At 44.1% G+C, this 23,062-nt stretch overlaps 1 protein-coding gene and 1 long non-coding RNA gene across 2 annotated transcripts in view; both read left to right on the top strand.

Annotated features, from left to right (window-relative positions):
• The window catches only part of LOC144692652 (complement factor H-like), a 137,469-nt gene extending 117,443 nt beyond the window's left edge, over positions 1 to 20,026 (top strand). The window contains exons 14-17 of the mRNA XM_078561728.1: positions 1,140 to 1,247; positions 15,160 to 15,377; positions 17,286 to 17,378; positions 19,421 to 20,026. Of these exons, the coding sequence (XP_078417854.1) occupies positions 1,140 to 1,247; positions 15,160 to 15,377; positions 17,286 to 17,357 (398 nt within the window). The 3' untranslated portion in view covers positions 17,358 to 17,378; positions 19,421 to 20,026. The remainder of the gene's footprint in view (positions 1 to 1,139; positions 1,248 to 15,159; positions 15,378 to 17,285; positions 17,379 to 19,420) is intronic.
• The window catches only part of LOC144692655 (uncharacterized), a 169,190-nt gene extending 146,408 nt beyond the window's left edge, over positions 1 to 22,782 (top strand). Inside the window, exon 2 of the long non-coding RNA XR_013579365.1 lies at positions 22,165 to 22,782. This is a non-coding gene — a long non-coding RNA (uncharacterized LOC144692655). The remainder of the gene's footprint in view (positions 1 to 22,164) is intronic.
• Positions 22,783 to 23,062: the final 280 nt, after the last annotated feature.

The raw sequence follows: 23,062 nt of genomic DNA, 5'->3' as shown, positions 1-23,062 counted from the left end.
TTGTATCCATATGTCTACTGTCCCTTTTATTCCATGAGCTATAACTTTGTTCACAAGTTTCTTATGTGGCACTGTATCAAGTGCCTTTTGGAAGTCCATGTACACCACATCAACAGCATTTTCTTCATCAACCTCTGTTACTTGTTCAAAAAACTCCAGCAAGTTCGTTAAACACGATCTTCCCTTCTTGGCTTTCCTTAATTAACTTGCATTTGTCCCTGTGACTCTTAATTTTGTCCCAAATTATTGTTTCTAGAATTTTCCCCACCACTAAAATTAAACTGATTAGCCTGTAGTTGTTGGACTTATCTTTACACCCTTTTATGGACAAGGGGGTAATGTTTGCAATTCTCCAGTCCTGTGGGACGCTGAGCCGAAGGAAGACTGAAAGATTATGACCAGTGCCTCTGCAATTACCACTCTCACTTCCCTCAGTATCCTTGAATGCATCTTATCTGGTCCCAGTGTCTTATCAACTTTAAGTACAGATAGCCTATCCAATACCACCTCCTTGTCAATTGTAAAACCCTCTAGGGTCTGAATTACCTCCTCTTTCACCATGGCCTGGGTAGCATCTTCTTCCTTAGTAAACACATCCAAAGTATTCATTTAACACCTCAGCAATGCCCTCTACCTCCATGTGTAAATCCCCTTTTTGGTTCCTAACCCACCCTATTCCTCCCTCTGCTGCCCTTTAGCCATTTACCCCTGATCTGACTAACCCCACTGACCCAGCTACCCTCTGACCACTCTCACTAACCTCCCAACTGCACCCCCACCTCACCCGCCTACCCTACCCACTTTTACCCACCTAACCCATTCACCCACTCAACCACTCACCTATTCACTAATGTTCAAAGACTTCATCTTCAAACTTACTATACAGTAGCTGGTGCTACTAAAGGGGGTGTTTCCTGTCTTCTCTAGACTCTACTCTCCCGGGGACTTTGATGGCTGGGATTGGAAAATCCTGGAAGAAATGCACAGCAGTGTCAGGGCGGGAGAATCTTCGAGTGTAGCAGCAATCAGCTCAAGATCGCTGCTGCTCAGGAAGTATAGGCCAGTTAGTTTTGTTGTATGTACAAGACTCTTTCACATATCATCTGTAAAGTATTTGTTTGCTGTCTTTTTTTCTGCAGAGGAGAATAAATTATGCACTCCATTACAATATTACGAATGCCCATCATGTGCGCACAGTGAAATTTGTGTTCAATATCATATTCAAAAAATAGCAACTGAACTAACAGGTAAGATCATTCTTACTCAATTGCCTGGAAAAAAATCCTACAAGTAATTAAGAGGTACAACACAAATACATGATGAGCACTATGACAGAGCTCTGGCATCTAGGTGAATCTGGACCTACCTGGCTGCAGTTGGCAGACAACATGGCAATGTTACTCACCTGCAGTCCAACTGAAGGTAATTTCCATCTTAACTTGGAATTGCTTAGAAAGAACATTAATCTATATGTCTCTGGTCATGTGTAAAACAGACATAATAAACAGTTTCTCAATTTAAAAGTTAACAAGTCTGCAATTCTGTGATGTTTCAGTTGGCTCATTGATCTATAGAGATTATTTACTTGCATTTATCCTGGCATGATTATGAATGTGATAGATGGCTTCCAATTATTGTCATAAATTCCCAGTGAAAGCACATCTCAATTTATCAGAGGTTATCTTTCCATTAACTTGCTGAGAGGCACCATAATCTTTATGGCCTTTGTTTTTTGCACTTTGAAAAGTCAGACCAGGTTATCTATAGTAGTAGTTTTTAATTGTACTGCATTCACACTTTGTCTGCTTTTCTCCTTGTGTACACAAATTTATCGAAAAACAGAAAAATTAGGAACAGCAATAGGCCATTGAACCCTTCAAGTCTGCGCTGCATATTCAATTAGATCATGGCTGATCCATACCTCCACTCTCTGTACCTGCTTTATTTGCACCTAACATTCATCTGTTTGAAAGCTATAAATGTTCACAGCCTTCTGGGAGGAAAAGGCTACAGATTTCCACCACCCTTTGTGTGAAATGGTTCTTCCTGATTTTGTTCCAGTTTGACGTGATTATGTCCTCTTGTTTTTGATAAACACCGGAGGAGATAGGGTGAATACTATCAAATTCTTAGTGTTTTGAACACCTTTTATTACTGTTCATTCAAGGGAGTGGGTGTCACTGGCTGAGGCCACCATTTTATTGTCCAACCTTAATTACCATTGAGAAGGTGGAGATTCACTGCCTTCTTGAATACTACTGAGCGGCTCACTAACCAGTTAAGAGCCAACCACATGTGAGCCTGGAGTCAGATATAGGTCAGATTGGGAAAGCATCATAGACTTCTTTCCCTAAAGGACATCAGTGAAACCAGGTGGGTATTTACGCAATACAATAGTTTCAGGGCCACCGGAGAGTTACTGGTACTGGCTTTTTATTCCATGTGGTTATTTATCGAAAGTCCCTAGCTGCCATGGTGGTATTGGAACTCCTGTCACTGGATCATTAGTACAGGTCTCTGGATAAATAGTCCAGTACCATCAGTACTATGCTACCGTATCCCTTATTATTGTACACTTTGATCAGTTTACCCCTCAATCTGCTATACTCAGTAGGAATGCAAACCAATTTGTTCACAATCCCCTAATCCCCACTATTATTCTGCTGAGTCTGTATTGGAATATCTTTCCACATGTGGAAATCCACAGGTCCTTTCCCAAAGGAGCTGGACAAATTCCTGTTTTAAGAACATAACAAATGGGAGCAGGAATAGGCCGTAAGGCCCATGGGGACCACACTGCAATTCATTAAGATCCTAGCTGAATGTCTACATAAACTCTGTTTGGGTTTTCAAATGCAACATTACCGCAGGTCCTGTAGTCATGTGACCTCTGACATGAGGCAATCTCCCTGTACGCAAACATTTTACAGCAGTTCAATAAAGACTTACAATGAGAAAGCACTGCTGTCTTTGAACAAGAAACATGGTAAGGGGAGTGGATTAAAATAAAATTTTGAAACCCTGAAAATGCTGCAGAAAAGCCACTGCTCAGAAAGGCACACAGACATATTCAAATCTGCTTAAAAAAAGGGCAAGGAAAAGCAAACACAAACCAAAAGCTGCAAGGAAAATAGTGGAAAATAGGATAAAAGAGCGTGAGGAGAGCGGTGGAGACACAGGATAAAAGAGCACGAGGAGAGCGGCGGAGACACAGGATAAAAGAGCGCGAGGAGAGCGGCGGAAACACAGGATAAAAGAGCGCAAGGAGAGCAGAGACGCAGGATAAAAGAGCGCGTGGACAGCGTAGACACAGGATAAAAGTGCGCGAGGAGAGCGGGGTTGGCACAGGATAAAAGAGCGCGAGGAAAGCGGCGGAGACACAGGATAAAAGAGCGCGAGGAGAGCGGAGACGCAGGATAAAAGAGCGCGTGGAGAGCATAGACACAGGATAAAAGAGCGCGAGGAGAGTGGAGACACAGGATAAAAGAGGGCGAGGAGTGCGGAGACACAGGATAAAAGAGCACGAGGAGAGCGGAGACACAGGATAAATGAGCGCGAGGAGAGCGGTGGAGACACAGGATAAAAGAGCGCGAGGAGAGCGGAGACACAGGATAAAAGAGGGCGAGGAGAGCGGAGACACAGGATAAAAGAGCACGAGGAGAGCGGAGACACAGGATAAAAGAGCAGGAGGAGAGCGGAGACACAGGGTAAAAGAGCACGAGGAGAGCGGAGACACAGGATAAAAGAGCGCGAGGAGAGCGGCGGGGACACAGGATAAAAGAGCGCGAGGAGAGCGGCGGAGACCCAGGATAAAAGAGCGCGAGGAGAGCGGCGGAGACCCAGGATAAAAGAGCGCGAGGAGAGCGGAGACACAGGATAAAAGAGCGCGAGGAGAGCGGAGACACAGGATAAAAGAGCGCGAGGAGAGCGGAGACACAGGATAAAAGAGCGTGAGGAGAGCGGAGACACAGGATAAAAGAGCGCGAGGAGAGCGGAGACACGGGATAAAAGAGCGCGAGGAGAGCGGAGACACGGGATAAAAGAGCGCGTGGAGAGCGGAGACACAGGATAAAAGAGCGCGAGGAGAGTGGAGACACAGGATAAAAGAGCGCGAGGAGAGCGGAGACACAGGATAAAAGAGCGCGAGGAGAGCAGAGACACAGGATAAAAGAGCACGAGGAGAGCGGAGACACAGGATAAAAGAGCGCGTGGAGAGCGGAGACACAGGATAAAAGAGCACGAGGAGAGCAGAGACACAGGATAAAAGAGCACGAGGAGAGCAGAGACACAGGATGAAAGAGCGCGAGGAGAGCGTAGACACAGGATAAAAGTGCAAGAGGAGAGCGGAGACACAGGATAAAAGAGCGCGTGGAGAGCGGAGACACAGGATAAAAGAGCGCGAGGAGAGCGGAGACACAGGATAAAAGAGCGTGAGGAGAGCGGAGACTCTGGATAAAAGAGCGCGAGGAGAGCGGAGACGCAGGATAAAAGAGCGCGAGGAGAGCGGAGACACAGGATAAAAGAGCACGAGGAGAGCGGGGTAGACACAGGATAAAAGAGCACGAGGAGAGCGGCGTAGACACAGGATAAAAGAGCGCGAGGAGAGCGGCGTAGACACAGGATAAAAGAGCGCGAGGAGAGCGGGGTAGACACAGGATAAAAGAGCGCGAGGAGAGCGGAGACACAGGATAAAAGAGCACGAGGAGAGCAGAGACACAGGATAAAAGAGCGCGAGGAGATCGGCAGAGACACAGGATAAAAGAGCGCGAGGAGAGCGGAGACACAGGATAAAAGAGCACGAGGAGAGCGGAGACACAGGATAAAAGAGCGTGAGGAGAGCGGAGACACAGGATAAAAGAGCGTGAGGAGAGCGGAGACACAGGATAAAAGAGCGCGAGGAGGGCGGAGACACAGGATAAAAGAGCGCGAGGAGAGCGGCGGAGACACAGGATAAAAGAGCGCGAGGAGAGCGGAGAGACAGGATAAAAGAGCGCGAGGAGAGCGGAGACACAGGATAAAAGAGCGCGAGGAGAGCGGAGACACAGGATAAAAGAGCGCGAGGAGAGCGGCGGAGACACAGGATAAAAGAGCGCGAGGAGAGCGGAGACACTGGATAAAAGAGCACGAGGAGAGTGGCGGAGACACAGGATAAAAGAGCGCGAGGAGAGCGGCGGAGACACAGGATAAAAGAGCGCGAGGAGAGCGGCGGTGACACAGGATAAAAGAACGCGAGGAGAGCGGAGACACTGGATAAAAGAGCACGAGGAGAGCGGCGGAGACACAGGATAAAAGAGCGCGAGGAGAGCGGAGACACAGGATAAAAGAGTGTGAGGAGAGCGGAGACACAGGATAAAAGAGCGTGAGGAGAGCGGAGACACAGGATAAAAGAGCACGAGGAGAGCGGCGGAGACACAGGATAAAAGAGCGCGAGGAGAGCGGAGACACAGGATAAAAGAGTGTGAGGAGAGCGGAGACACAGGATAAAAGAGCGTGAGGAGAGCGGAGACACAGGATAAAAGAGCACGAGGAGAGCGGCGGAGACACAGGATAAAAGAGCGCGAGGAGTGCGGAGACACAGGATAAAAGAGCGCGAGGAGAGCGGTGGAGACACAGGATAAAAGAGCGCGAGGAGAGCGGAGACACAGGATAAAAGAGCACGAGGAGAGCGGAGACACAGGATAAAAGAGCACGAGGAGAGCGGAGACACAGGATAAAAGAGCACGAGGAGAGCGGAGACACAGGATAAAAGAGCGCGAGGAGAGCGGAGACACAGGATAAAAGAGCACGAGGAGAGCGGAGACACAGGATAAAAGAGCGCGAGGAGAGCGGCGGGGACACAGGATAAAAGAGCACGAGGAGAGCGGCGGAGACACAGGATAAAAGAGCGCGAGGAGAGCGGAGAGACAGGATAAAAGAGTGCGAGGAGAGCGCAGACACAGGATAAAAGAGCGCGAGGAGAGCGGAGACACAGGATAAAAGAGCGCGAGGAGAGCGGAGAGACAGGATAAAAGAGCGCGAGGAGAGCGGAGACACAGGATAAAAGAGCGCGAGGAGAGCGGAGACACAGGATAAAAGAGCGCGAGGAGAGCGGAGACACAGGATAAAAGAGCGCGAGGAGAGCGGAGACACAGGATAAAAGAGCGCGAGGAGAGCGGAGACACAGGATAAAAGAGCGCAAGCAGAGTCGGAGGGCGGGGTTCCAGAGAGGTTAGTATAAAAACCAAATCTAGGGGAATCGCGGACCTCCGGTTGTTAAAAAAAAATTTAAAGTGGCGTCACGCTCAATCTGTGACCTGATTGGCTGGTAGAGAATTTGCACTGAATTTAAAACTAAAACATTGTTAAACTAATTAAACCAAATAAATTAATCACTTAATTAATAAGTAGAGGGTATCTAGACCAGAAGCAGGGGATTACTGTTCTTAGAATTTAGCACTTACAGAAGAAATCTAGCCCTAGGGAACGTATAGTTAATAAGGAGTCAATAAACAGTTATTAGATTTAAATTAATTTATTAAATAGTTCTAGAAATGGCAGTTGCTGGGGTGAAGTGCTTCACCTGTGGGATCTGGGAAATCTGTGACGCTTCAAGTGTTCCAGACATCTACATCTGCAGGAAGTGTACCCAATTGCAGCTCCTCACAGACCGCCTGGACCGGTTGGAGCAGCAGTTGGATGCACTTAGGAGCATTCAGGTGGCGGAAAGCGTCATTAACAGGAGCTTTGGAGACGTGGTCACACCCAAGGTACAGACAGATAGCTGGGTGACCGCTAGAAGGGGCAGGCAGTCAGTGCAGAAATCCCCTGTGGCTGTACCCCTCTCTAACAGGTATACTGTTTTGGATACTGTTGGGGGGATGGCCTATCGGAGAAAACAACAGCAGTAGCCAGATCAGCGGCACCACAGCTGGCTCTGTTGTTCAGCAGGGGGGGGTCAAAGCACAGAAGAGCAATTGTCATAGGGGACTGTATAGTCAGGGGCTCAGATAGGCGCTTCTGTGGTCGTGAAAGAGACACCAGGATGGTATGTTGCCTCCCTGGTGCCAGGGTCCAGGATGTCTCTGATCGGGTACGGGACATTCTGAAGGGGGAGGGAGAACAGCCAGAGGTCGTGGTACACATTGGTACTAACGACATAGGCAGGAAGAGTGACGGGGTCCTGCAGCGGGAGTTCAGGGAGTTAGGCAGAAAGTTAAAAAACAGGACCTCTAGGGTTGTAATCTCAGGATTATTCCCTGTGCCACGTGCCATTGAGGCTAGAAATAGGAAGATAGTGCAGCTGAACACGTGGCTGAACAGATGGTGTAGGAGGGAGGGTTTATGATATATGGATCAGTGGGATCTCTTCTGGGGCAGGTGGGACCTGTACAAGAAGGACGGGTTGCATCTAACCTGGCTGCGAGGTTTGCTAGTGTCACTCGGGAGGGTTTAAACTAGTATCGCAGGGGGGTTGGAACCAGAGCAATAGGTCAGCAGGTGAAATAAATGACTGGGAACCAGTGAATATGGCCAGGAGGACTAAGAGGAAGGGCAGGCAGGAAGAAATTACTGAACACAGTGGGACTGGGGGTCTGAAATGCATTTGTTTCAATGCGAGAAGTATAACAGGCAAGGCAGATGAGCTTAGAGCTTGGATTAGTACTTGGGACTATGATGTTATTGCTACTACAGAGATTTGGTTGAAGGATGGACAGGGTTGGCAGATAAACGTTCCAGGATTTAGATGTTTCAGGCAGGATAGAGAGGGATGTAGAAGAGGTGGGGGAGTTGCACTGCTGGTTAAGGGGAATATCACAGCCGTACAATAGGAGGACACCTCGGAGGGCTCATGCAGCGAGGCAATATGGGTAGAGCTCTGGAATAGGAAGGGTGCAGTCACAATGTTGGGGGTTTACTATAGGCCTCCCAATTGCCGGCGGGAGATTGAGGAACAGTTATGTAGGCAGATTTTGGAAAGATGTAAAAGCAATAGGCTGGTTGTGGTGGGTGATTTTAACTTTCCCTATGTTGACTGGGAATCACTTAGTGCTAGGGGTTTGGATGGTGCAGAATTTGTAAGGTGCATCCAGGAGGGCTTCCTGAGACAATATGTAGATAGTCCAACTAGGGAAGGGGCAATACTGGACCTAGTATTAGGGAATGAACCCAGCCAGGTGGTCGAAGTTTCAGTAGGGGAGCATTTCGGGAAAAGTGACCTTAATTCAATAAGTTTCAAGGTACTGGTGGATAAGGATAACAGGAGTCCTCCGGTTAAGGTGCTTAATTGGGGGAAGGCTAATTATCACAATATTAGGCAAGAACTGAGGAATCTAGACTGGAGGCGGATGTTTGAGGGCAAATCAACAACTGACATGTGGGGGGCTTTCAAACATCAGTTGATAAGAATTCAGGACCGGCATGTTTCTGCTAGGATGAAGGATAAGCATGGAAAGTTTCAGGAACCTTGGATAACGAAGGATATTGCGAGATTAGTCAAAAAGAAGAAGCATTTGTAAGGGCTAGAAGGCTGGGAACAGATGAAGCCCATGGAGAATATAAAGAAAGTAGGAAGAAACTTAAACAAGGAGTCAGGAGGGCTAAAAGGGGTCATGAAAAGTCACTGGCAACCAGGATTAAGGAAAATCCCAAGGCCTTTTATATATATGTAAAAAGCAAGAGGGTAGCCAGGGAAAGGGTAGGCCCACTCAGGGACAGAGGTGGGAATCTGTGTATGGAGCCAAAAGAAATGGGAGAGATACTAAATGAATACTTCTCATCAGTATTCATCAAAGAGAGGGACTTAGCGGTCGATTTGTCTAGGAAAGAGTGTGTAGATAGCCTGGATCATGTTGAGATCAAAAACGAGGAAGTGTCTTGAAGAATATTAAGGTGGATAAGTCCCTAGGGCCAGATGGGATCTACCCCAGAGTACTGAGGGAGGCAAGAGAGGAGATTGCTGGGGCCTTGACAGAAATCTTTGTATCCTCACTGGCTACAGGTGAGGTCCCAGAGGACTGGAGAATGGCCAATGTTGTTCGATTGTTTAAGAAGGGTAGCAGGGATAATCCAGGAAATTACAGGCCGGTGAGCCTTACATCAGTGGTAGGGAAATTATTGGAGAAGATTCTTCGTGACAGGATTTACTACCATTTGGAAGCAAATGGGCGTATTAGTGAGAGGCAGCATTGTTTTGTGAAGGGGAGGTCGTGTCTCACTAACTTGATTGAGTTTTTCGAGGAAGTGACAAAGATGATCGACGATGGAAGGGCAGTGGATGTTATATACATGGATTTCAGTAAGGCCTTTGACAAGGTCCCTCATGGCAGACTGGTACAGAAGGTAAAGCCACACAGGATCAGGGGTGAGCTGGCAAGATGGATACAGAATTGGCTTGGTCATAGAAGACAGAGGGTAGCAGTGGAAGGGTGCTTTTCTGAATGGAGAGCTGTGACTAGTGGAGTTCCGCAGGGATCAGTGCTGGGACCTTTGCTGTTTGTAGTATACATAAATGATTTGGAGGAAAATGTAACTGGGCTAATTAGTAAGTTTGCAGACGACACTAAGTTTGGAGGAGTTGCAGATAGCGAAGAGGATTGTCAAAGGATACAACGGGATATAGATCGGTTGCAGACTTGGGCGGAGAAATGGCAGATGGAGTTTAATCCGGACAAATGCGAGGTAATGCATATTGGAAGGTCTAATACAGGCAGGAATTATACAGTAAATGGCAGAACCCTAAAGTGCATTGACGGGCAGAGGGATCTGGGTGTACAGGTCCACAGGTCACTGAAAGTGGCAACGCAGGTGGATAAGGTAGCCAGGAAGGCATATGGCATGCTTGCCTTCATTGGCAGGGGTATTGAGTATAAAAGCTGGGAAGTCATGCTGTAGCTGTATAGAACCTTGGTTAGGCCACACTTGGAATATTGCGTGCAATTCTGGTCGCCACATTACCAGAAGGATATGGAGGCATTGGAGAGGGTGCAGAGGAGGTTTACCAGGATGCTGCCTGGTCTAGAGGTTATTAGCTATGAGGAGAGGCTGGAGAAACTCGGATTGTTCTCACTAGAGCGACGGAGATTGAGGGGCGACTTGATAGAAGTTTACAAAATTATGAGTGGCATGGACAGAGTAGATAGTCAGAAGCTTTTTCCCAGGGTGGAAGAGTCAATTACTAGGGGACATAGATTTAAGGTGAGAGGAGAAAACTATAGAGGAGATGTGTGGGGCAAGTTTTTTGCGCAGAGGGTAGTGAGTGTCTGGAATTCGCTGCCAGAGGAGGTTGTGGAAGCAGGTACGATAGTGGTGTTTAAGAGGCAGCTTGACAAATACATGAATAGGATGGGAATGGAGGGATACGGACACTGGAAGTGCAAAATGTTTTAGTTGACGGGCAGTATGATCGGCACAGGCTTGGAGGGCCGACGGGCCTGTTCCTGTGCTGTACTTTTCTTTGTTCTTTGCATGGCTGTAAACGTCCCCCTCCCAGCTCCTGTTGAAATGAAAGGTGATTTGTGGCAGAACTTGCAGTTTTACCACTTGCAGTTTCACCACTTGCAATGGCAAAAACCACAAGATTACAACAGATTTAATTAACAAACTGGAACAGATACAAGTAGCCACACTCCTAAAGCTGCTGGGGAAGGTCTGCTACAAATGGTATTCTGCCCTAAATCAATCTGACGAACAAAGGAAAAATATGACAGAGATTTTGAATGCCTTGAATGCACATTTTGAAACCCGAGTGAACATTACTTATGAATGGTATGTGTTCAACACTAGAGCTCAAGGTACAAATGAGCCCATTGAACAGTGTGTGACCGCAGTAACATGGTTTGCAGAATCGTGAATTCGGGCAGCTAAACGATGATCTGATTCAAGATGGAATAGTCTTAGGCCTATGAGACCTCTCAGTGTGAGCAAGTCTACTGAAAGAGGAGAAACTTAGGAAAGCAGTAGATGTGTGTAGAAATGTAGAGCTTGTAAAACATCAGTTAAAGCACATGTATGGCAGAGCAGACCAGGAGATAAGTTATACTGAGGGACATTCCAGGCCAAAAGAACAGAGCAATTGCAGACAAAGGGCAGGATGCAAATACTGCAGAAGACATCATGCAAAGGAGAAGGAGGATTGTCCAGCGTGAGGAAAGCAGTGTTTTAACTGCAAGAAGTTGAATCATTTCACACACAAGTGTTTGGCTAGAAAGAACCAAAACAAGCCTGTACATATGGCCACTGGAGAGATATCAGCAGAAGGGTCCCATGAAGCACTATTCACAATACAACAGGTTGGTTCCGTCAAGTCTATAGGTGATGAATGGTTTGTGACTGTTGCAATAATGACCGCAAAAGGAGAGTGTCAAGTGAACAAGTAATGTCAGATAAACACTCATGCATCAAGCAACATCATGACCTTCACAGACCTGTGCAAAGTAGTTCAACATGGTCTGAAAATAAAGCCCTCGAAAGTAAGGCTGAGGCTATATGATGATACGATACTCATACTGAGAGGACAAATTAGTCTGGGAGCCCAATGCAATGGCAAGAAGGAAGATCTGGAATTCCAGTTCATAGATAGGACACAACAGCCACTCATCTCAGCTGAAGTGAGTTTAAAACTTGGACTGGTAACCCTGAATGTGCCAACAGAGGTTTACAATGTGTCACAGCACACAAAACCCCATTGACAGCTGAACAGATCCTAGAGGAGTACAAAGATGTGTTTACAGGGTTTGGATGTCTACCAGGAGAATATCATCTAGAAGTAGATGAGAGTGTAAGACCAATCCAGCACCTGTCGAGAAGAGTTCCAGCTGCCCTCAAGTCAAGCCTACAAGACCAGGTAGGGGAGCTGAAAGAGAGAGGAGTAATTAAAAAGTGACAACTCCTGCAGACGGGGTTAGCAGCATGGTAGCAGTGAGACAACCTGGAAAGCTGCAAGTATGCGTAGACCCAAAGCATCTAAATAAAGCGCTGAAGAGATCTCACTACCCCATGCCGAGCATCAAAGGAATTTTACTGCAACTTGCCAAGGCAAAGATCTTTACTACCCTCGATGTGAAGGATGGTTATTGGCAAGTGAATCTGGATGAAAGCAGCAGCTTTCTAAAGACATCCTGGATGCCATTCGGGAGACACAGATAGTTGCACATGCTGTTTGACATTCCCATGGCTCCAGAAGAGTATCATTGCAGACAGCATGAGATAGTCAGTGATCTTTCTGGAGTGAAGGCCATAGTGGATGATCTACTAGTCTGTGGATATGGAGACACAATGGAAGAAGCAATAACTGACCATGATCAAAATTTAATGCAACTGCTGGAGAGAGCTCGCCAGATGAACCTGAAGCTGAACAAGAAAAAAATGCAATTGAAGATGCCTGAAGTCAAGTACATAGGTCACGTAATGACAGCAAAATGTCTTCACCGGATCCTGACAAGGTGAGAGCTGTAGCAGCGATACAGCGACCAACAGAGGTGAAAGCAGTGCAACAACTTGTTGGATTTGTGAAATATTTAGCAAAATCTTTGCCTAATTTGTCATTGAGTGTGAACCATTAGGGAAACTCACTGCCAAAGAGGTACAGTGGTATTGGGGCACAGAACAAGAAGCAGCATTCACTAAAATCAAATAACTAGTGATGACAATGCCAGTGCTGAGCTGCTATGATGTCAGTGATGAAGTCACCTTGCAGTGAGATGCCAGCAAAACATATCTTGGAACAACCCTAATGCAGCAAGGACACCAGTCGCATTTGCACCAGGGCACTAATGCAAATGCTCAGATCTAGAAAGAATGCCTGGTTATTGTTTTTGCCTGTGAGCATTTTCATCAATACTTGCTTGGGAGAGACAAAGCGACAGTGGAGTCCGACCAGAAGCCACTTTAAAGCTTTTTCTCAAACTGCTGCTATCTGCTCCAAAGCTTCTGCAAAGAATGTTACTTCATTTACAGAGATATCATCTAGATGTGACATACAAGCAAAAAACACAGATGTACACTGCAGACATTCTGTCGAGGGCAGCGGTCCCCATGAGGAAAGTTGAGGATGTTACAGTAGAATGTAAAATCTTCCAAATTCAATGTGAAGCAGCAGCTCGACATGATCTGGAAGTCGTCAAGCAAGCAGAGCCATTGAGTCTGAAAGACAAGCACCTTGCTCAAATCAATCAAACTACCCAACAAGATGCAACTCTCCAAATGCTACAAGAAGTAGTGATGAAAGGATGGCCTATGAACATCAAGGATCCACCTGTGGTCACAAGAGCATATTGGCATTCCAAGATGAAATGACAGCTGAAGATGGCATCTTGTACAAAAGGAAGTAGAGTCATCATCTGCAAGGAGATCCATCAAGGAATTGAATTGAGTCTGAGTCTGGCCAAACATGAGCAACGGAATTAAAGACCACCCTGGCCAGTGTGGAGCTTGTAACAAGTACCAAGGGAAATAAGCTAGAGAACCATTGATGGACGCATGACATCCCAGACAGACTATGGATGAAGCTGGGAGTAGGCCTAGTCACTACAGCAGGAACTGATTATCTTATCACTGTGTACTACTATTCTGACCACTGGGAGTTAGGCCAGATAACTTTAATGACGACAGGAGAAAGAGTGGAAAACACTGAAATCACACTTCAGTCACTGTGGCATTCCAGACATTGTGATGAGTGACAATGGCCCTCAGTTCACTAGCGAAGAATTCAGCCGCTTCACAAAAAATTGGGAAATTGAACACTATGCATCATTGCCGCTCTATCCCCAGTCAAATGGAAAGGCTGAGGTGGCAGTGAAAAGCATCAAAGGAATCAAGAAATTGAGCAAAACTAGCATAGATGTATACAAGGCAATCATCGAGTGGAGAAACACACAGACGGAAGGCATGGAAATTAGTCCTGTCCAAAGACCAATGTCACATCATACCCAAACTACTCTTCCAATAGCAAAGATGCTACAAAAATCAAAAGTAGTAACAGGTGTGAGTGAAAAGATCAAGGTGAAATGACAGAAAGTCAAATTTAATTTTGATAAGACTGTCAAACCAGTGCCAGAGCTGAACATTCGAGAGCCAGTCAGGGTACAAACCTTGAATGATCTCAACAGGAGTCAGCCCACATGGAAACTTGAAACATGTGTAGAGAAGTTATTACATAAATCGTACGTGGTGGAAGTGAACAACCAAATATACTGGTGCAATCGTAGGCATATACGCACAACTAGCAAAGCTGTTCCTTCACAGCAAATGGACGGTCAGGAAGAAGGCATCTCACCAGTTGTACTGAGAGCAGAACTACAGAGGTCCACGTGTCCTCAACAACGGAAATGGAACAACACCAGTTACCATGGCAATCAGTGCCATGGCAATGACACTCCCCGGAGAGGGAATATCATCCAGACGAACAGCCAATGACACCACACTCGCGTACCATTAAGAGACTGCACGATTTAAAGACCATGTATACAAAGCAGGTGAAGAGACTGACTAGGAGAACAAACAGTTAATGCATGAGAACAGTGGGTGTACAATGGGTAACTTGGGTAACTCATAGTTAAACACGGTCATGCATGCAAATTTGTCTTTTGTTCATTAGGAAAAGGGGGATGTTTGTGTCTTTTGTTCGTTATGGAAAGAGGGATGTTTGGGTTTTGAAATGCAACGGTACTAAATGTCCTATCTGGCTTGCTGTAGTCATCTGACTCTGATATGAGGTAGTTTTTCTGTAAGCAGTCATTTTCCAGCAGTTCAGTAAAGACTTACAAAGCACTGCTGCCTTTGAACGTGAAACAATATCCACCTCTTAAGAATTTTACACATTTCAATGAGATCATCTCTCATTCTTCTGAACTTCAGAGAATTTATGCCCATTCCGCTCAATAATAAATTAACTCAGTTTTGGCAGGTGTAAATTGCAAAGTGGACCAAGACTGTGATAGATGAGCTTGTTGGAAGTGGAATTTAGTGGTGCCTTACATCCACTTGACAAAACGTGTAATGGTGCTCAAATTATCTTTTTAAACTCTAAATATTCAGCAGTTCTCATTTTATAATTTTTGCTTTATTCCGTAAATGTTCTTCTTTGACTGTTAGATCATTGCATAAGAAGCAGTTCTTTTTAAATTCTGCATATTTCTTCTATTTTCTGAGATTAATCTGAAAACATTTTGTGTTGATACTTAGATGCCAGCACACTGAGTTTAGTGGCTCAGAGAGGAAGTGGCAATGCATTATTTACAGTGCAAAATATCCATGGAAGAAATAGCAACAGTTTAACATTTTCTATAAAACAATCCAGCAATGCCCTGGTGAACATAGCATTCAACAATGAGCCAAGAAGTATACAATATAATAATCCTGCACTTGGGGATTATTGCTTAACATTTTCAACAGGTAATTCTGTAAGTATCATGATCTATGTTTCTCTTTGTATGAAACCATAGCCTTTGAAAATAACATAACATGAAAATTCAGAAAATAGTTAACCTGTGTTTTATAGAGGTGACAGTTTTCTTACTTGACAACTTCTATTCCACTGACCTTGTTAATGTGCTTCAGATCGTTAGAATTTTAAATTCCCTTTTGCCACAAATTCAGTGTTAAATACAATAGAAGTTAAAGGTTATTGAATTAACAGCCAGAAACTACCATTTTGTATATAACTATAATATATTAGATATATTTAATTATATTTATCCCTGTTATATTTATATATTTATCCTTGTTATGCCATTATTGTGATGCTTATTAATGCTTCAGTAATGCCACTGTAGATAGTACATCATCCCTCCTTATCTCATAACTCCTTTTAACAATAACTTGCATTTATAAGGCACCTTTAAAATAATAAAATGTCCCTAGGTGCCACACAGGAGTATTAAAAGCAAAATTTGAAAACATGAATGAGAATTTTGATATCGAAGTGTTGCTTGATTGGGAGCCAATGTAAGTCAGCAAGTATTGAGGTGATGGGTGACAAGGGGCAGGACATGGTGCAACTTGAAGAATGTTGTTCCTCCAACTCTGGCCTCTTTACCACTTCCCATTTATAATTCACTAAATTTTTACATTGGAAACATAAAAAGAAAGAAGATGACTAATGACGACATGGCCAACATACATCACTGATGTCACAATGATAATCAAAACACTGCCTGACCTGCATTGCACTATTGACATTGCGCAGTTTAATGGGTAGGATTAGCAGTTAGGATTAGTGGTCAGTCTTAGCAACACATTTTTATCATTAACAAGACATTATCAAACCATTATTGAGAATGGGATTGTGATTAACGTGTCCCAAAAAAACACAACAGATGGGAGTAAGTTCAAGACTATAAATCCACTAGAATATTCAGACAATTGTAAACCTGTGTTGGTTATAGAGAAATTCAACTTGACCTCAGAGAATTAATAAACCATCTCTGATATCATAAAGCTAAGTATTTCTTGTTTGAAAATGTGTCAGAGAATAAGAGTGGGCTATCAAAGCTTTGGAAGCGTAAGCAAAATAAAGGCATGGAAGGAGCCATTGAGAGAGATTGAGCAGCCTAGAAAGAGAACTAGGAAGAGGCAGAGTTACAACAGCCCAAAACTGCACCTTCTATTTTGTATGTGACTTTTGAATAAGCTGAACTGGTAATTCTGATAGAGATAACAGACAATTCATTCTTCGAGGCCAGGTGTGATGGAATTTTAGTCTGCAGCTAGAATCGCTTTCTCTCCCTGCAGCATGAGAAAGCTTCTCCTTGGACATTATCTGCAGTATTGTTGTGAGAAAGGTCTGGGTGCATTTGCTGGAGATGTTCATCTTTCAAATGAAATGTAAACTGACACTTTGTCTACACTCCCTTATGTGGACACAAAAGATCCAATGCCACTAATCAAAAAGAACAGGGATTTCTCTGTGTCTTGTCAATATTTCTCTCTCAGGCAACACCGAGGCTGTCAGGCATTTTGGAATATCTGAAAGACATGAAAGGCACGATAAAATGCATATAAAAACAGAAAATACTCAGTAGATGAGGCAGCGTCTGTGGAGAGAAACTGAGTTATTGTTTCAGGTTGAAGACCTTCTATCAGACTGTTTCTCTCCACAGATGCTGCATGATCCACTGAGTATTTCCAACATTTTCTACTTTTGGTTCAGATTTTTCAGTATTTCACTTCTGTATTCAATGATAAAATGCAAGTTCCTTCTTTCTTTTACAGCCTGTGCATATCTATCATTTTCCTTATAACAGTTTGGATACTTTGCATGTGTACAAGCAATGGTCTTAATATATTAATTTATTTTTGTTACCTTATAGATCATTTTTAATGTTACATTCAGTGGAACTTTCACCATTAGATTTAATAACATCAAGCAAAATCTGGAATAAAAAAAATGGAAAACTGTAAAGGTAAGTGATTGTAGTGACATAATCACAATGTCCCTGTACAAATCACTTTATAAAAAGATTTAAAATGTGACTGCATAATCCAGTATTTCATGGTTAGAGTATGGATTATCCTTAAGGTTTCCTATGTTGCAAGTTGCTGCTGTGCATCCTATAGATAATTCACACTACAGCTACTGTACATTAATGGAAGAGGGAGTAGATATTTAAGCCAGTGGATAGAATGTCCTGGACAGTGTTGGGTTTCTTGAGTTTTGTTGAAGCTGTGCACATTCAGTCAAGTGGAAAGTATTCCATCACACTCCAGACTTGTGCCTTGTTAGATGGTAGAGGGCCTTTGGGTAGACAGGAGGTGAGTCACTCACTGCAAATCATGGAATGATTACAGCACAGAAGGAGGCTATTGGGCCCATCAAGCCTAGGCAGGCTCTCTGCAAGAGCAGGTTAGCTAGTCCCACTCCCCTGCCCTTTCCCCAGAGCCCTGAAATTCTTTTCCCTTCAACTGCTTATCCAATTTCCTTTTGAAAACCACAATTGAATCTGCCTTCATCACCCTTTCAGGCAGAACATTCCAGATTATAAATGTTAGCTCCGGAAAAATGTTTTTTTTCAAGTCGCCTTTGGTTTATTACCAATCACTTTAAATTTGTGTCCTCTGGAACTTGATCTTTCCACCAATGGGATCAATTTCTCTAGAGCTATTGCATTCTGTCTCAACCCCTCAAGCTGTTGAACATTTTTATCAAGTCTCCTCTCAGCCTACATTGTCTAAGAAGAATAATGTCAATTTCTCCAATTCATTCATGTAACTGAAGGCCCTTTTTGTACATCTTTTCTACACTCTCTCTAAAGTCTTCCATCCTTCCTTTAGTGTAGTGCCCAGAATTGTGCATAATATTCCAGTTGAGACCAAACCAGTGTTTCATAAAGGTTAATCATAGCTTCCTTGCTTTTGTACTCTATGCCTCCATTTATAAAGCCCAGGATCTCATATGCCTTTTGAATCACTTTCTCAACCTGTCCTGCCACCTTTAGTGATTTGTGCACATCTGCCCCAGGCCTCTCTGTTCCTTCATCCCCTTTAGAATTGTACCCTTTATTGCCTCTCCTTGTTCTTCCTACCAAGCTGTATCGCTTTGCATTTCTATGCATTAAATTTCATCTGCCCCATGCCCACCTATTCCACCAGCCATGTTCCCTTGAAGTCTATCAGTATCCTCCCTGCAGTTCACAATAGTTACAAGTTTTGTGTCATCTTCAAATTTTGAAATTGTGCCCTGTACACCCAAGTTGGAGTCATTAATATATATCAAGAAAGGTAGTGGCCCTAGTCTTGACCCCTAGGGAATACTGCTGTATACTTTCCTCCAGTAGGAAAAAGGACCACTCACTATTACTGTTTCCTGCCACTTAGCCAATTTCATATCTATACTGCCACTATCCCTTCTATTCCATGAAATTCAACTTTGCTGAGAAGCCAATTATGTGCACTTTACAAATTCCTTTTGGGAGTCCATGTACATCACATTAACCGCTCTAACCTCATCAACCCTCCCTGCTATCTTATCAAAAAGCCAGGTGGTTTCTTGATATTAAGGCTCGTCTGTCCATTTTAAGAACTCTCAACTCCATCCCCCAGCTCGTGCAATGCTGGGTTCTTATGGTCACTCATAATAAGTGACCCTCTGACATTGGAAAATGGGTTGGAGTTGTAGCATTCTGAGGGTGGCAAGAAGGAGCCCTGCCACACTGCAGTTTCTCTATGAAGAGGAGAATCTAACTATATAATGAACCATTAAGTTTTGCTAGGCACAAAACAAGTAGGATATACATTGTATCCTGCAGCTCATCATCATTTACTCAGATCGTTTCAAATATTGATTATTTTTTAAAAGTTCAATGTTAATTTAAATTTGAAACGGAGCTACTCACACAAATTGAAGTATTTTTTGTAAATGTCATTGTCTGTTTCTAATTATAATGTCATCCTCTTTAAAAATACAAATTAATAAATGTGGTATATTTATAATTTATTTCAATAACAGGCACAAGATGTGGTGGTACAAGTTATGAGAAATTGTAACCAACTGCTTGCAAAGAATTAAAGATTCAATTACTGAATGAATGAAATTTACAGGATAGGTTATTCTGTCACTTAAATACTACTTCATTTGTTTTGGAATTAATGTGAATATGGTTATCTAATCCAATTGTACTGCAACATCTTCAGAGTACTTTTGGAATAATAAACAAATAGTTTGGATAGTTCAAGTAACCTTTAGAATATGAGATTTTTTTTTCATTTTAAAATAATTGTTAATATGGAAAATGTTATCTGTGTCCTGCAGTATTATTACTTCCATGAGTCAGTGATTAGTACATTGTGTGATAATTTCTTCATGCCTGCAGTGGATGAACAGGATTATCTAATGATAAATTGCAATTATGTGTAAGAGTGTTAGTGAGGATAATATTCCCAGCAGTGGAATTAGTTTCAATGCTGTAGTCACAGAAGAGGTACCGTAGGATATTATTTTATGTTGCAGTTCTTTTTTCCTCTGATTCAATTTATATTGTTTCTGATGTAATTTCTGTACACAATTGATTTTATTGCAACATGCAGCAGATAAACATATATTAAATGCAGAAAATGAATGGCTGGATTTTTTTTGTAAACTGTAATAGACTGTTACAATGTAAGTGCCTGGTGTTTAACAAAAGCTACTTTGAGAGTTGTAGCTTTGAAAAGATCATTGCTCGAAACTGAAACAGCTCTATATGGCTTAGATGTAAATGTTTATAACAACAATTTGCATTTGTATTGCACCTTTAACATAGTAAAATGTCCCATGACACAGGAGTATTATGAAACAAAATTTGGCAATGAGTCACATACGATAATAGGTCAGGTAACCAAAAGCTTGGTCAAAGAGGTAGGTTTTAAGGACCAGCTTAAAAGAGGAGAGAGAGAGAGAGAAGAGGTGAAGAGGTTTAGGGAGGGAATTCCAGAGCTTGGGCTTGAGGAGTGATGTAGGGCTGGAGGATATTTTACAGGTCAGAATGGGCAAGCACTGGGAGGGATTTGAAAACAAGGATTAGAATTTTAAATTCGAGGTGTTGCTCCACTGGGAGCCAATGTAGGTTAGCAAGAACAGGGTCTTGGATGAATGGGGTTTGGTGCAAGTGAGGAAATAGTGCTGCAGCAGTTTTGTGAACTCAGGTTAATGGACAATGCAAATTGGGAGACATGCCAGGGTAGGATTGGAATAGTTGAAGGTGGTATTATTCCTTGGGCCATGGAAGTACTCCCAATACTGAAATGTATCATCAGTTCTCTGATGATTTAGGGCAGAATTTTCCGTTTGACGTGCGGGGGTGTGGACCCCGCACGTCCGCGGGTAAAATGACACGTGGTGATGACGGGCGAGCATCCTGACGTCACCATGCGCCGTCGCAATATTTTGTTGGGCGGGCACACAATGAAGTCCGACGCGTGCCCGCCATTAATTTAAGACCCTTTAGTGTTCAGGCGCCCATGAGATCTTTGGTTTGGCGCACGGGCACAACGGACAGGTGGGTCGGAGACATTTGTATTAACCTCATCCACAGGCAGGATAAGAGGGCTCAGTGGGGTCGTGAATCTGGTCTGTGAAGTATTTATTGTTGAAAGTTTTTCAAACTTGCCTGTGTGATCTGCAGTACTTCAAAACGCATCCCAGTTGCTTTTTCTGGACTCTCAACCTTCAGGTCAGCACTCTGCAGTGAGGAATCTTTACTGGGCCTGCAGTTTTCAGGAAGCCTTCCCTTAGCCTGTTGATCTGCCCACTGGAGGCAGCTCCTCTGAGGAGGAAGGGAGAGCTAGAAGGGGAAGGTGGCCTGGAGTGCACAATCAGCCTGCAGGGGAGCCAACTTTGGGAGGACAGGTGCAGGCATAAGGGGCGCAGGGCCAAGAGGTAGTCCAAGGCGGAAGGGGCCACAGAAGACGCCACTATCATGTTGCCAGGGTATACAGACGGCGAAGCAGCTACCTCAATATGTCTGAGGTGCAGTGCCGAAGGAGGCTCCATCTCTCAAGGGAAACAGTCAACTATATCTGTCAGATAATTGGCTCTGAGAAAACTCCTAACTGTGTGGGCGGACACCCCATGCCCGTGGCTCTGAAGGTCACAGCTGCTGTTAACTTCTATGCCTCTGTCTCCAGGGGTCGATGGGTGATCTTTGTGGTGTCGCCCATTCAGCAGTCCACACTTCTGTCGAGCAGGTCACAGACGCTCTGTTCAGGCATGCATTGACCTTCATCCACTTCCGTTGGGACCAGGCAAGCCAGACGCAGCGAGCCAGAGGCTTTGCGGCCATTGTTGGCTTCCCCCGTGTCCAGGGTGCTATAGACTGTACACATGTGGCCATCAAAGCGCCAGCAGGTGAGCCCGGTGCCTTCGTCAACAGGAAGGGATTCACTCCATGAACGTGCAGATAGTGTGTGACCACAGGATGCTGATTCTACAAGTCTGTGCAAGGTACCCAGGCAGCTCCCACGACGCCTACATCCTCAGACACTCCCAGGTGCCGGGGCTCTTCAGTGCTCCAGCCCGGCTGGATGGATGGCTGCTGGGTGACAAGGGCTATTCCCTCAGAAGGTGACTCATGACGTCTCTCCGCCATCCAAGAACAGAAGCTGAGCAGCATTGCAATAGCAGCCACGCCTCCACAAGGTCTGTGGTGGAGAGAGACATCTTTCCTCTCAAAGATGTGCTTCCGGTGCCTGGACCGCTCAGGGGGCGCACTCCAGTACACCCCTGATCGTGTCTCAGTGATAGTGGTTGCATGCAGCGCTCTACACAATCTTGCGCTGGAAAGGGGCGACGCAATGGACGATGAAGACGTCAACGCATTGGCTGCGGCTGCACACGATGAGTCCAGCAGTGATTCCGAGGATGGGCAGGCACAGGGAAAAGCTGAGGGGTAGATGCTGACCTGGGACTACTCCAGGGAGGCAGGGGCACCTGGGATACTTAAATCCAACGAACATGAAAACTGAAACTGGATGATGGTGTTGAAGCACGAAGCTCTTCTCAATGAGAAAATTCAGAAAGGTGTTGTCATCGACATTCACGAGAAAGTCTGGATGGATGAAGACAGCTGCTAGATATGGATCAAAGATGTGTGGAATTTCAGACTAGGAGGACTATGCAAAGGAAGAAGTTTTCTCACCTGGAACGTATTCAAGCCCCACCATACCAACAGCTATTGGGATGAATTATTTGGTGATTCAGATGAGATCAGGGTGATTTAGAGGATTTTAATGTGAAGTGTTGTAGTTAGTTCATTAGGGTACACATTTCTATTGCATTGGATGAAATGTATATAGTTTGTAATGTTATAAAATAAATGTTAGTAAATTAATATGTATTCTTTAGTGTTTTTGTTTTCACATTATTCGATTGTGACAGTCTTTTTTGGACCTAAATCAAGCACAGATGTTAACCCCTCAGAAATATTGTAAAAGTTGGCTCCATGACTTTTGGCCTAAAAATTGGTCTCAAAAAATTTGTCTTTACATGAGTATATACGGTATCTGCTTTATGTTACTGGTATAATAGTAAAACAAACACATAGTTGGATGTAAAAAACAAATAGATATTTTTAAGCAAGCTCCGAGTCTGTTTATTGATTTTGCATTGATCTTC

Source organism: Cetorhinus maximus, chromosome 17 (genome assembly GCF_964194155.1).
Source record: "Cetorhinus maximus chromosome 17, sCetMax3.hap1.1, whole genome shotgun sequence".
NCBI classification, from domain to species: Eukaryota; Metazoa; Chordata; class Chondrichthyes; order Lamniformes; family Cetorhinidae; genus Cetorhinus; species Cetorhinus maximus.
The sequence above is the reverse complement of the archived record's forward strand: the minus strand, read 5'-3'. Positions and strand labels throughout refer to the sequence as shown.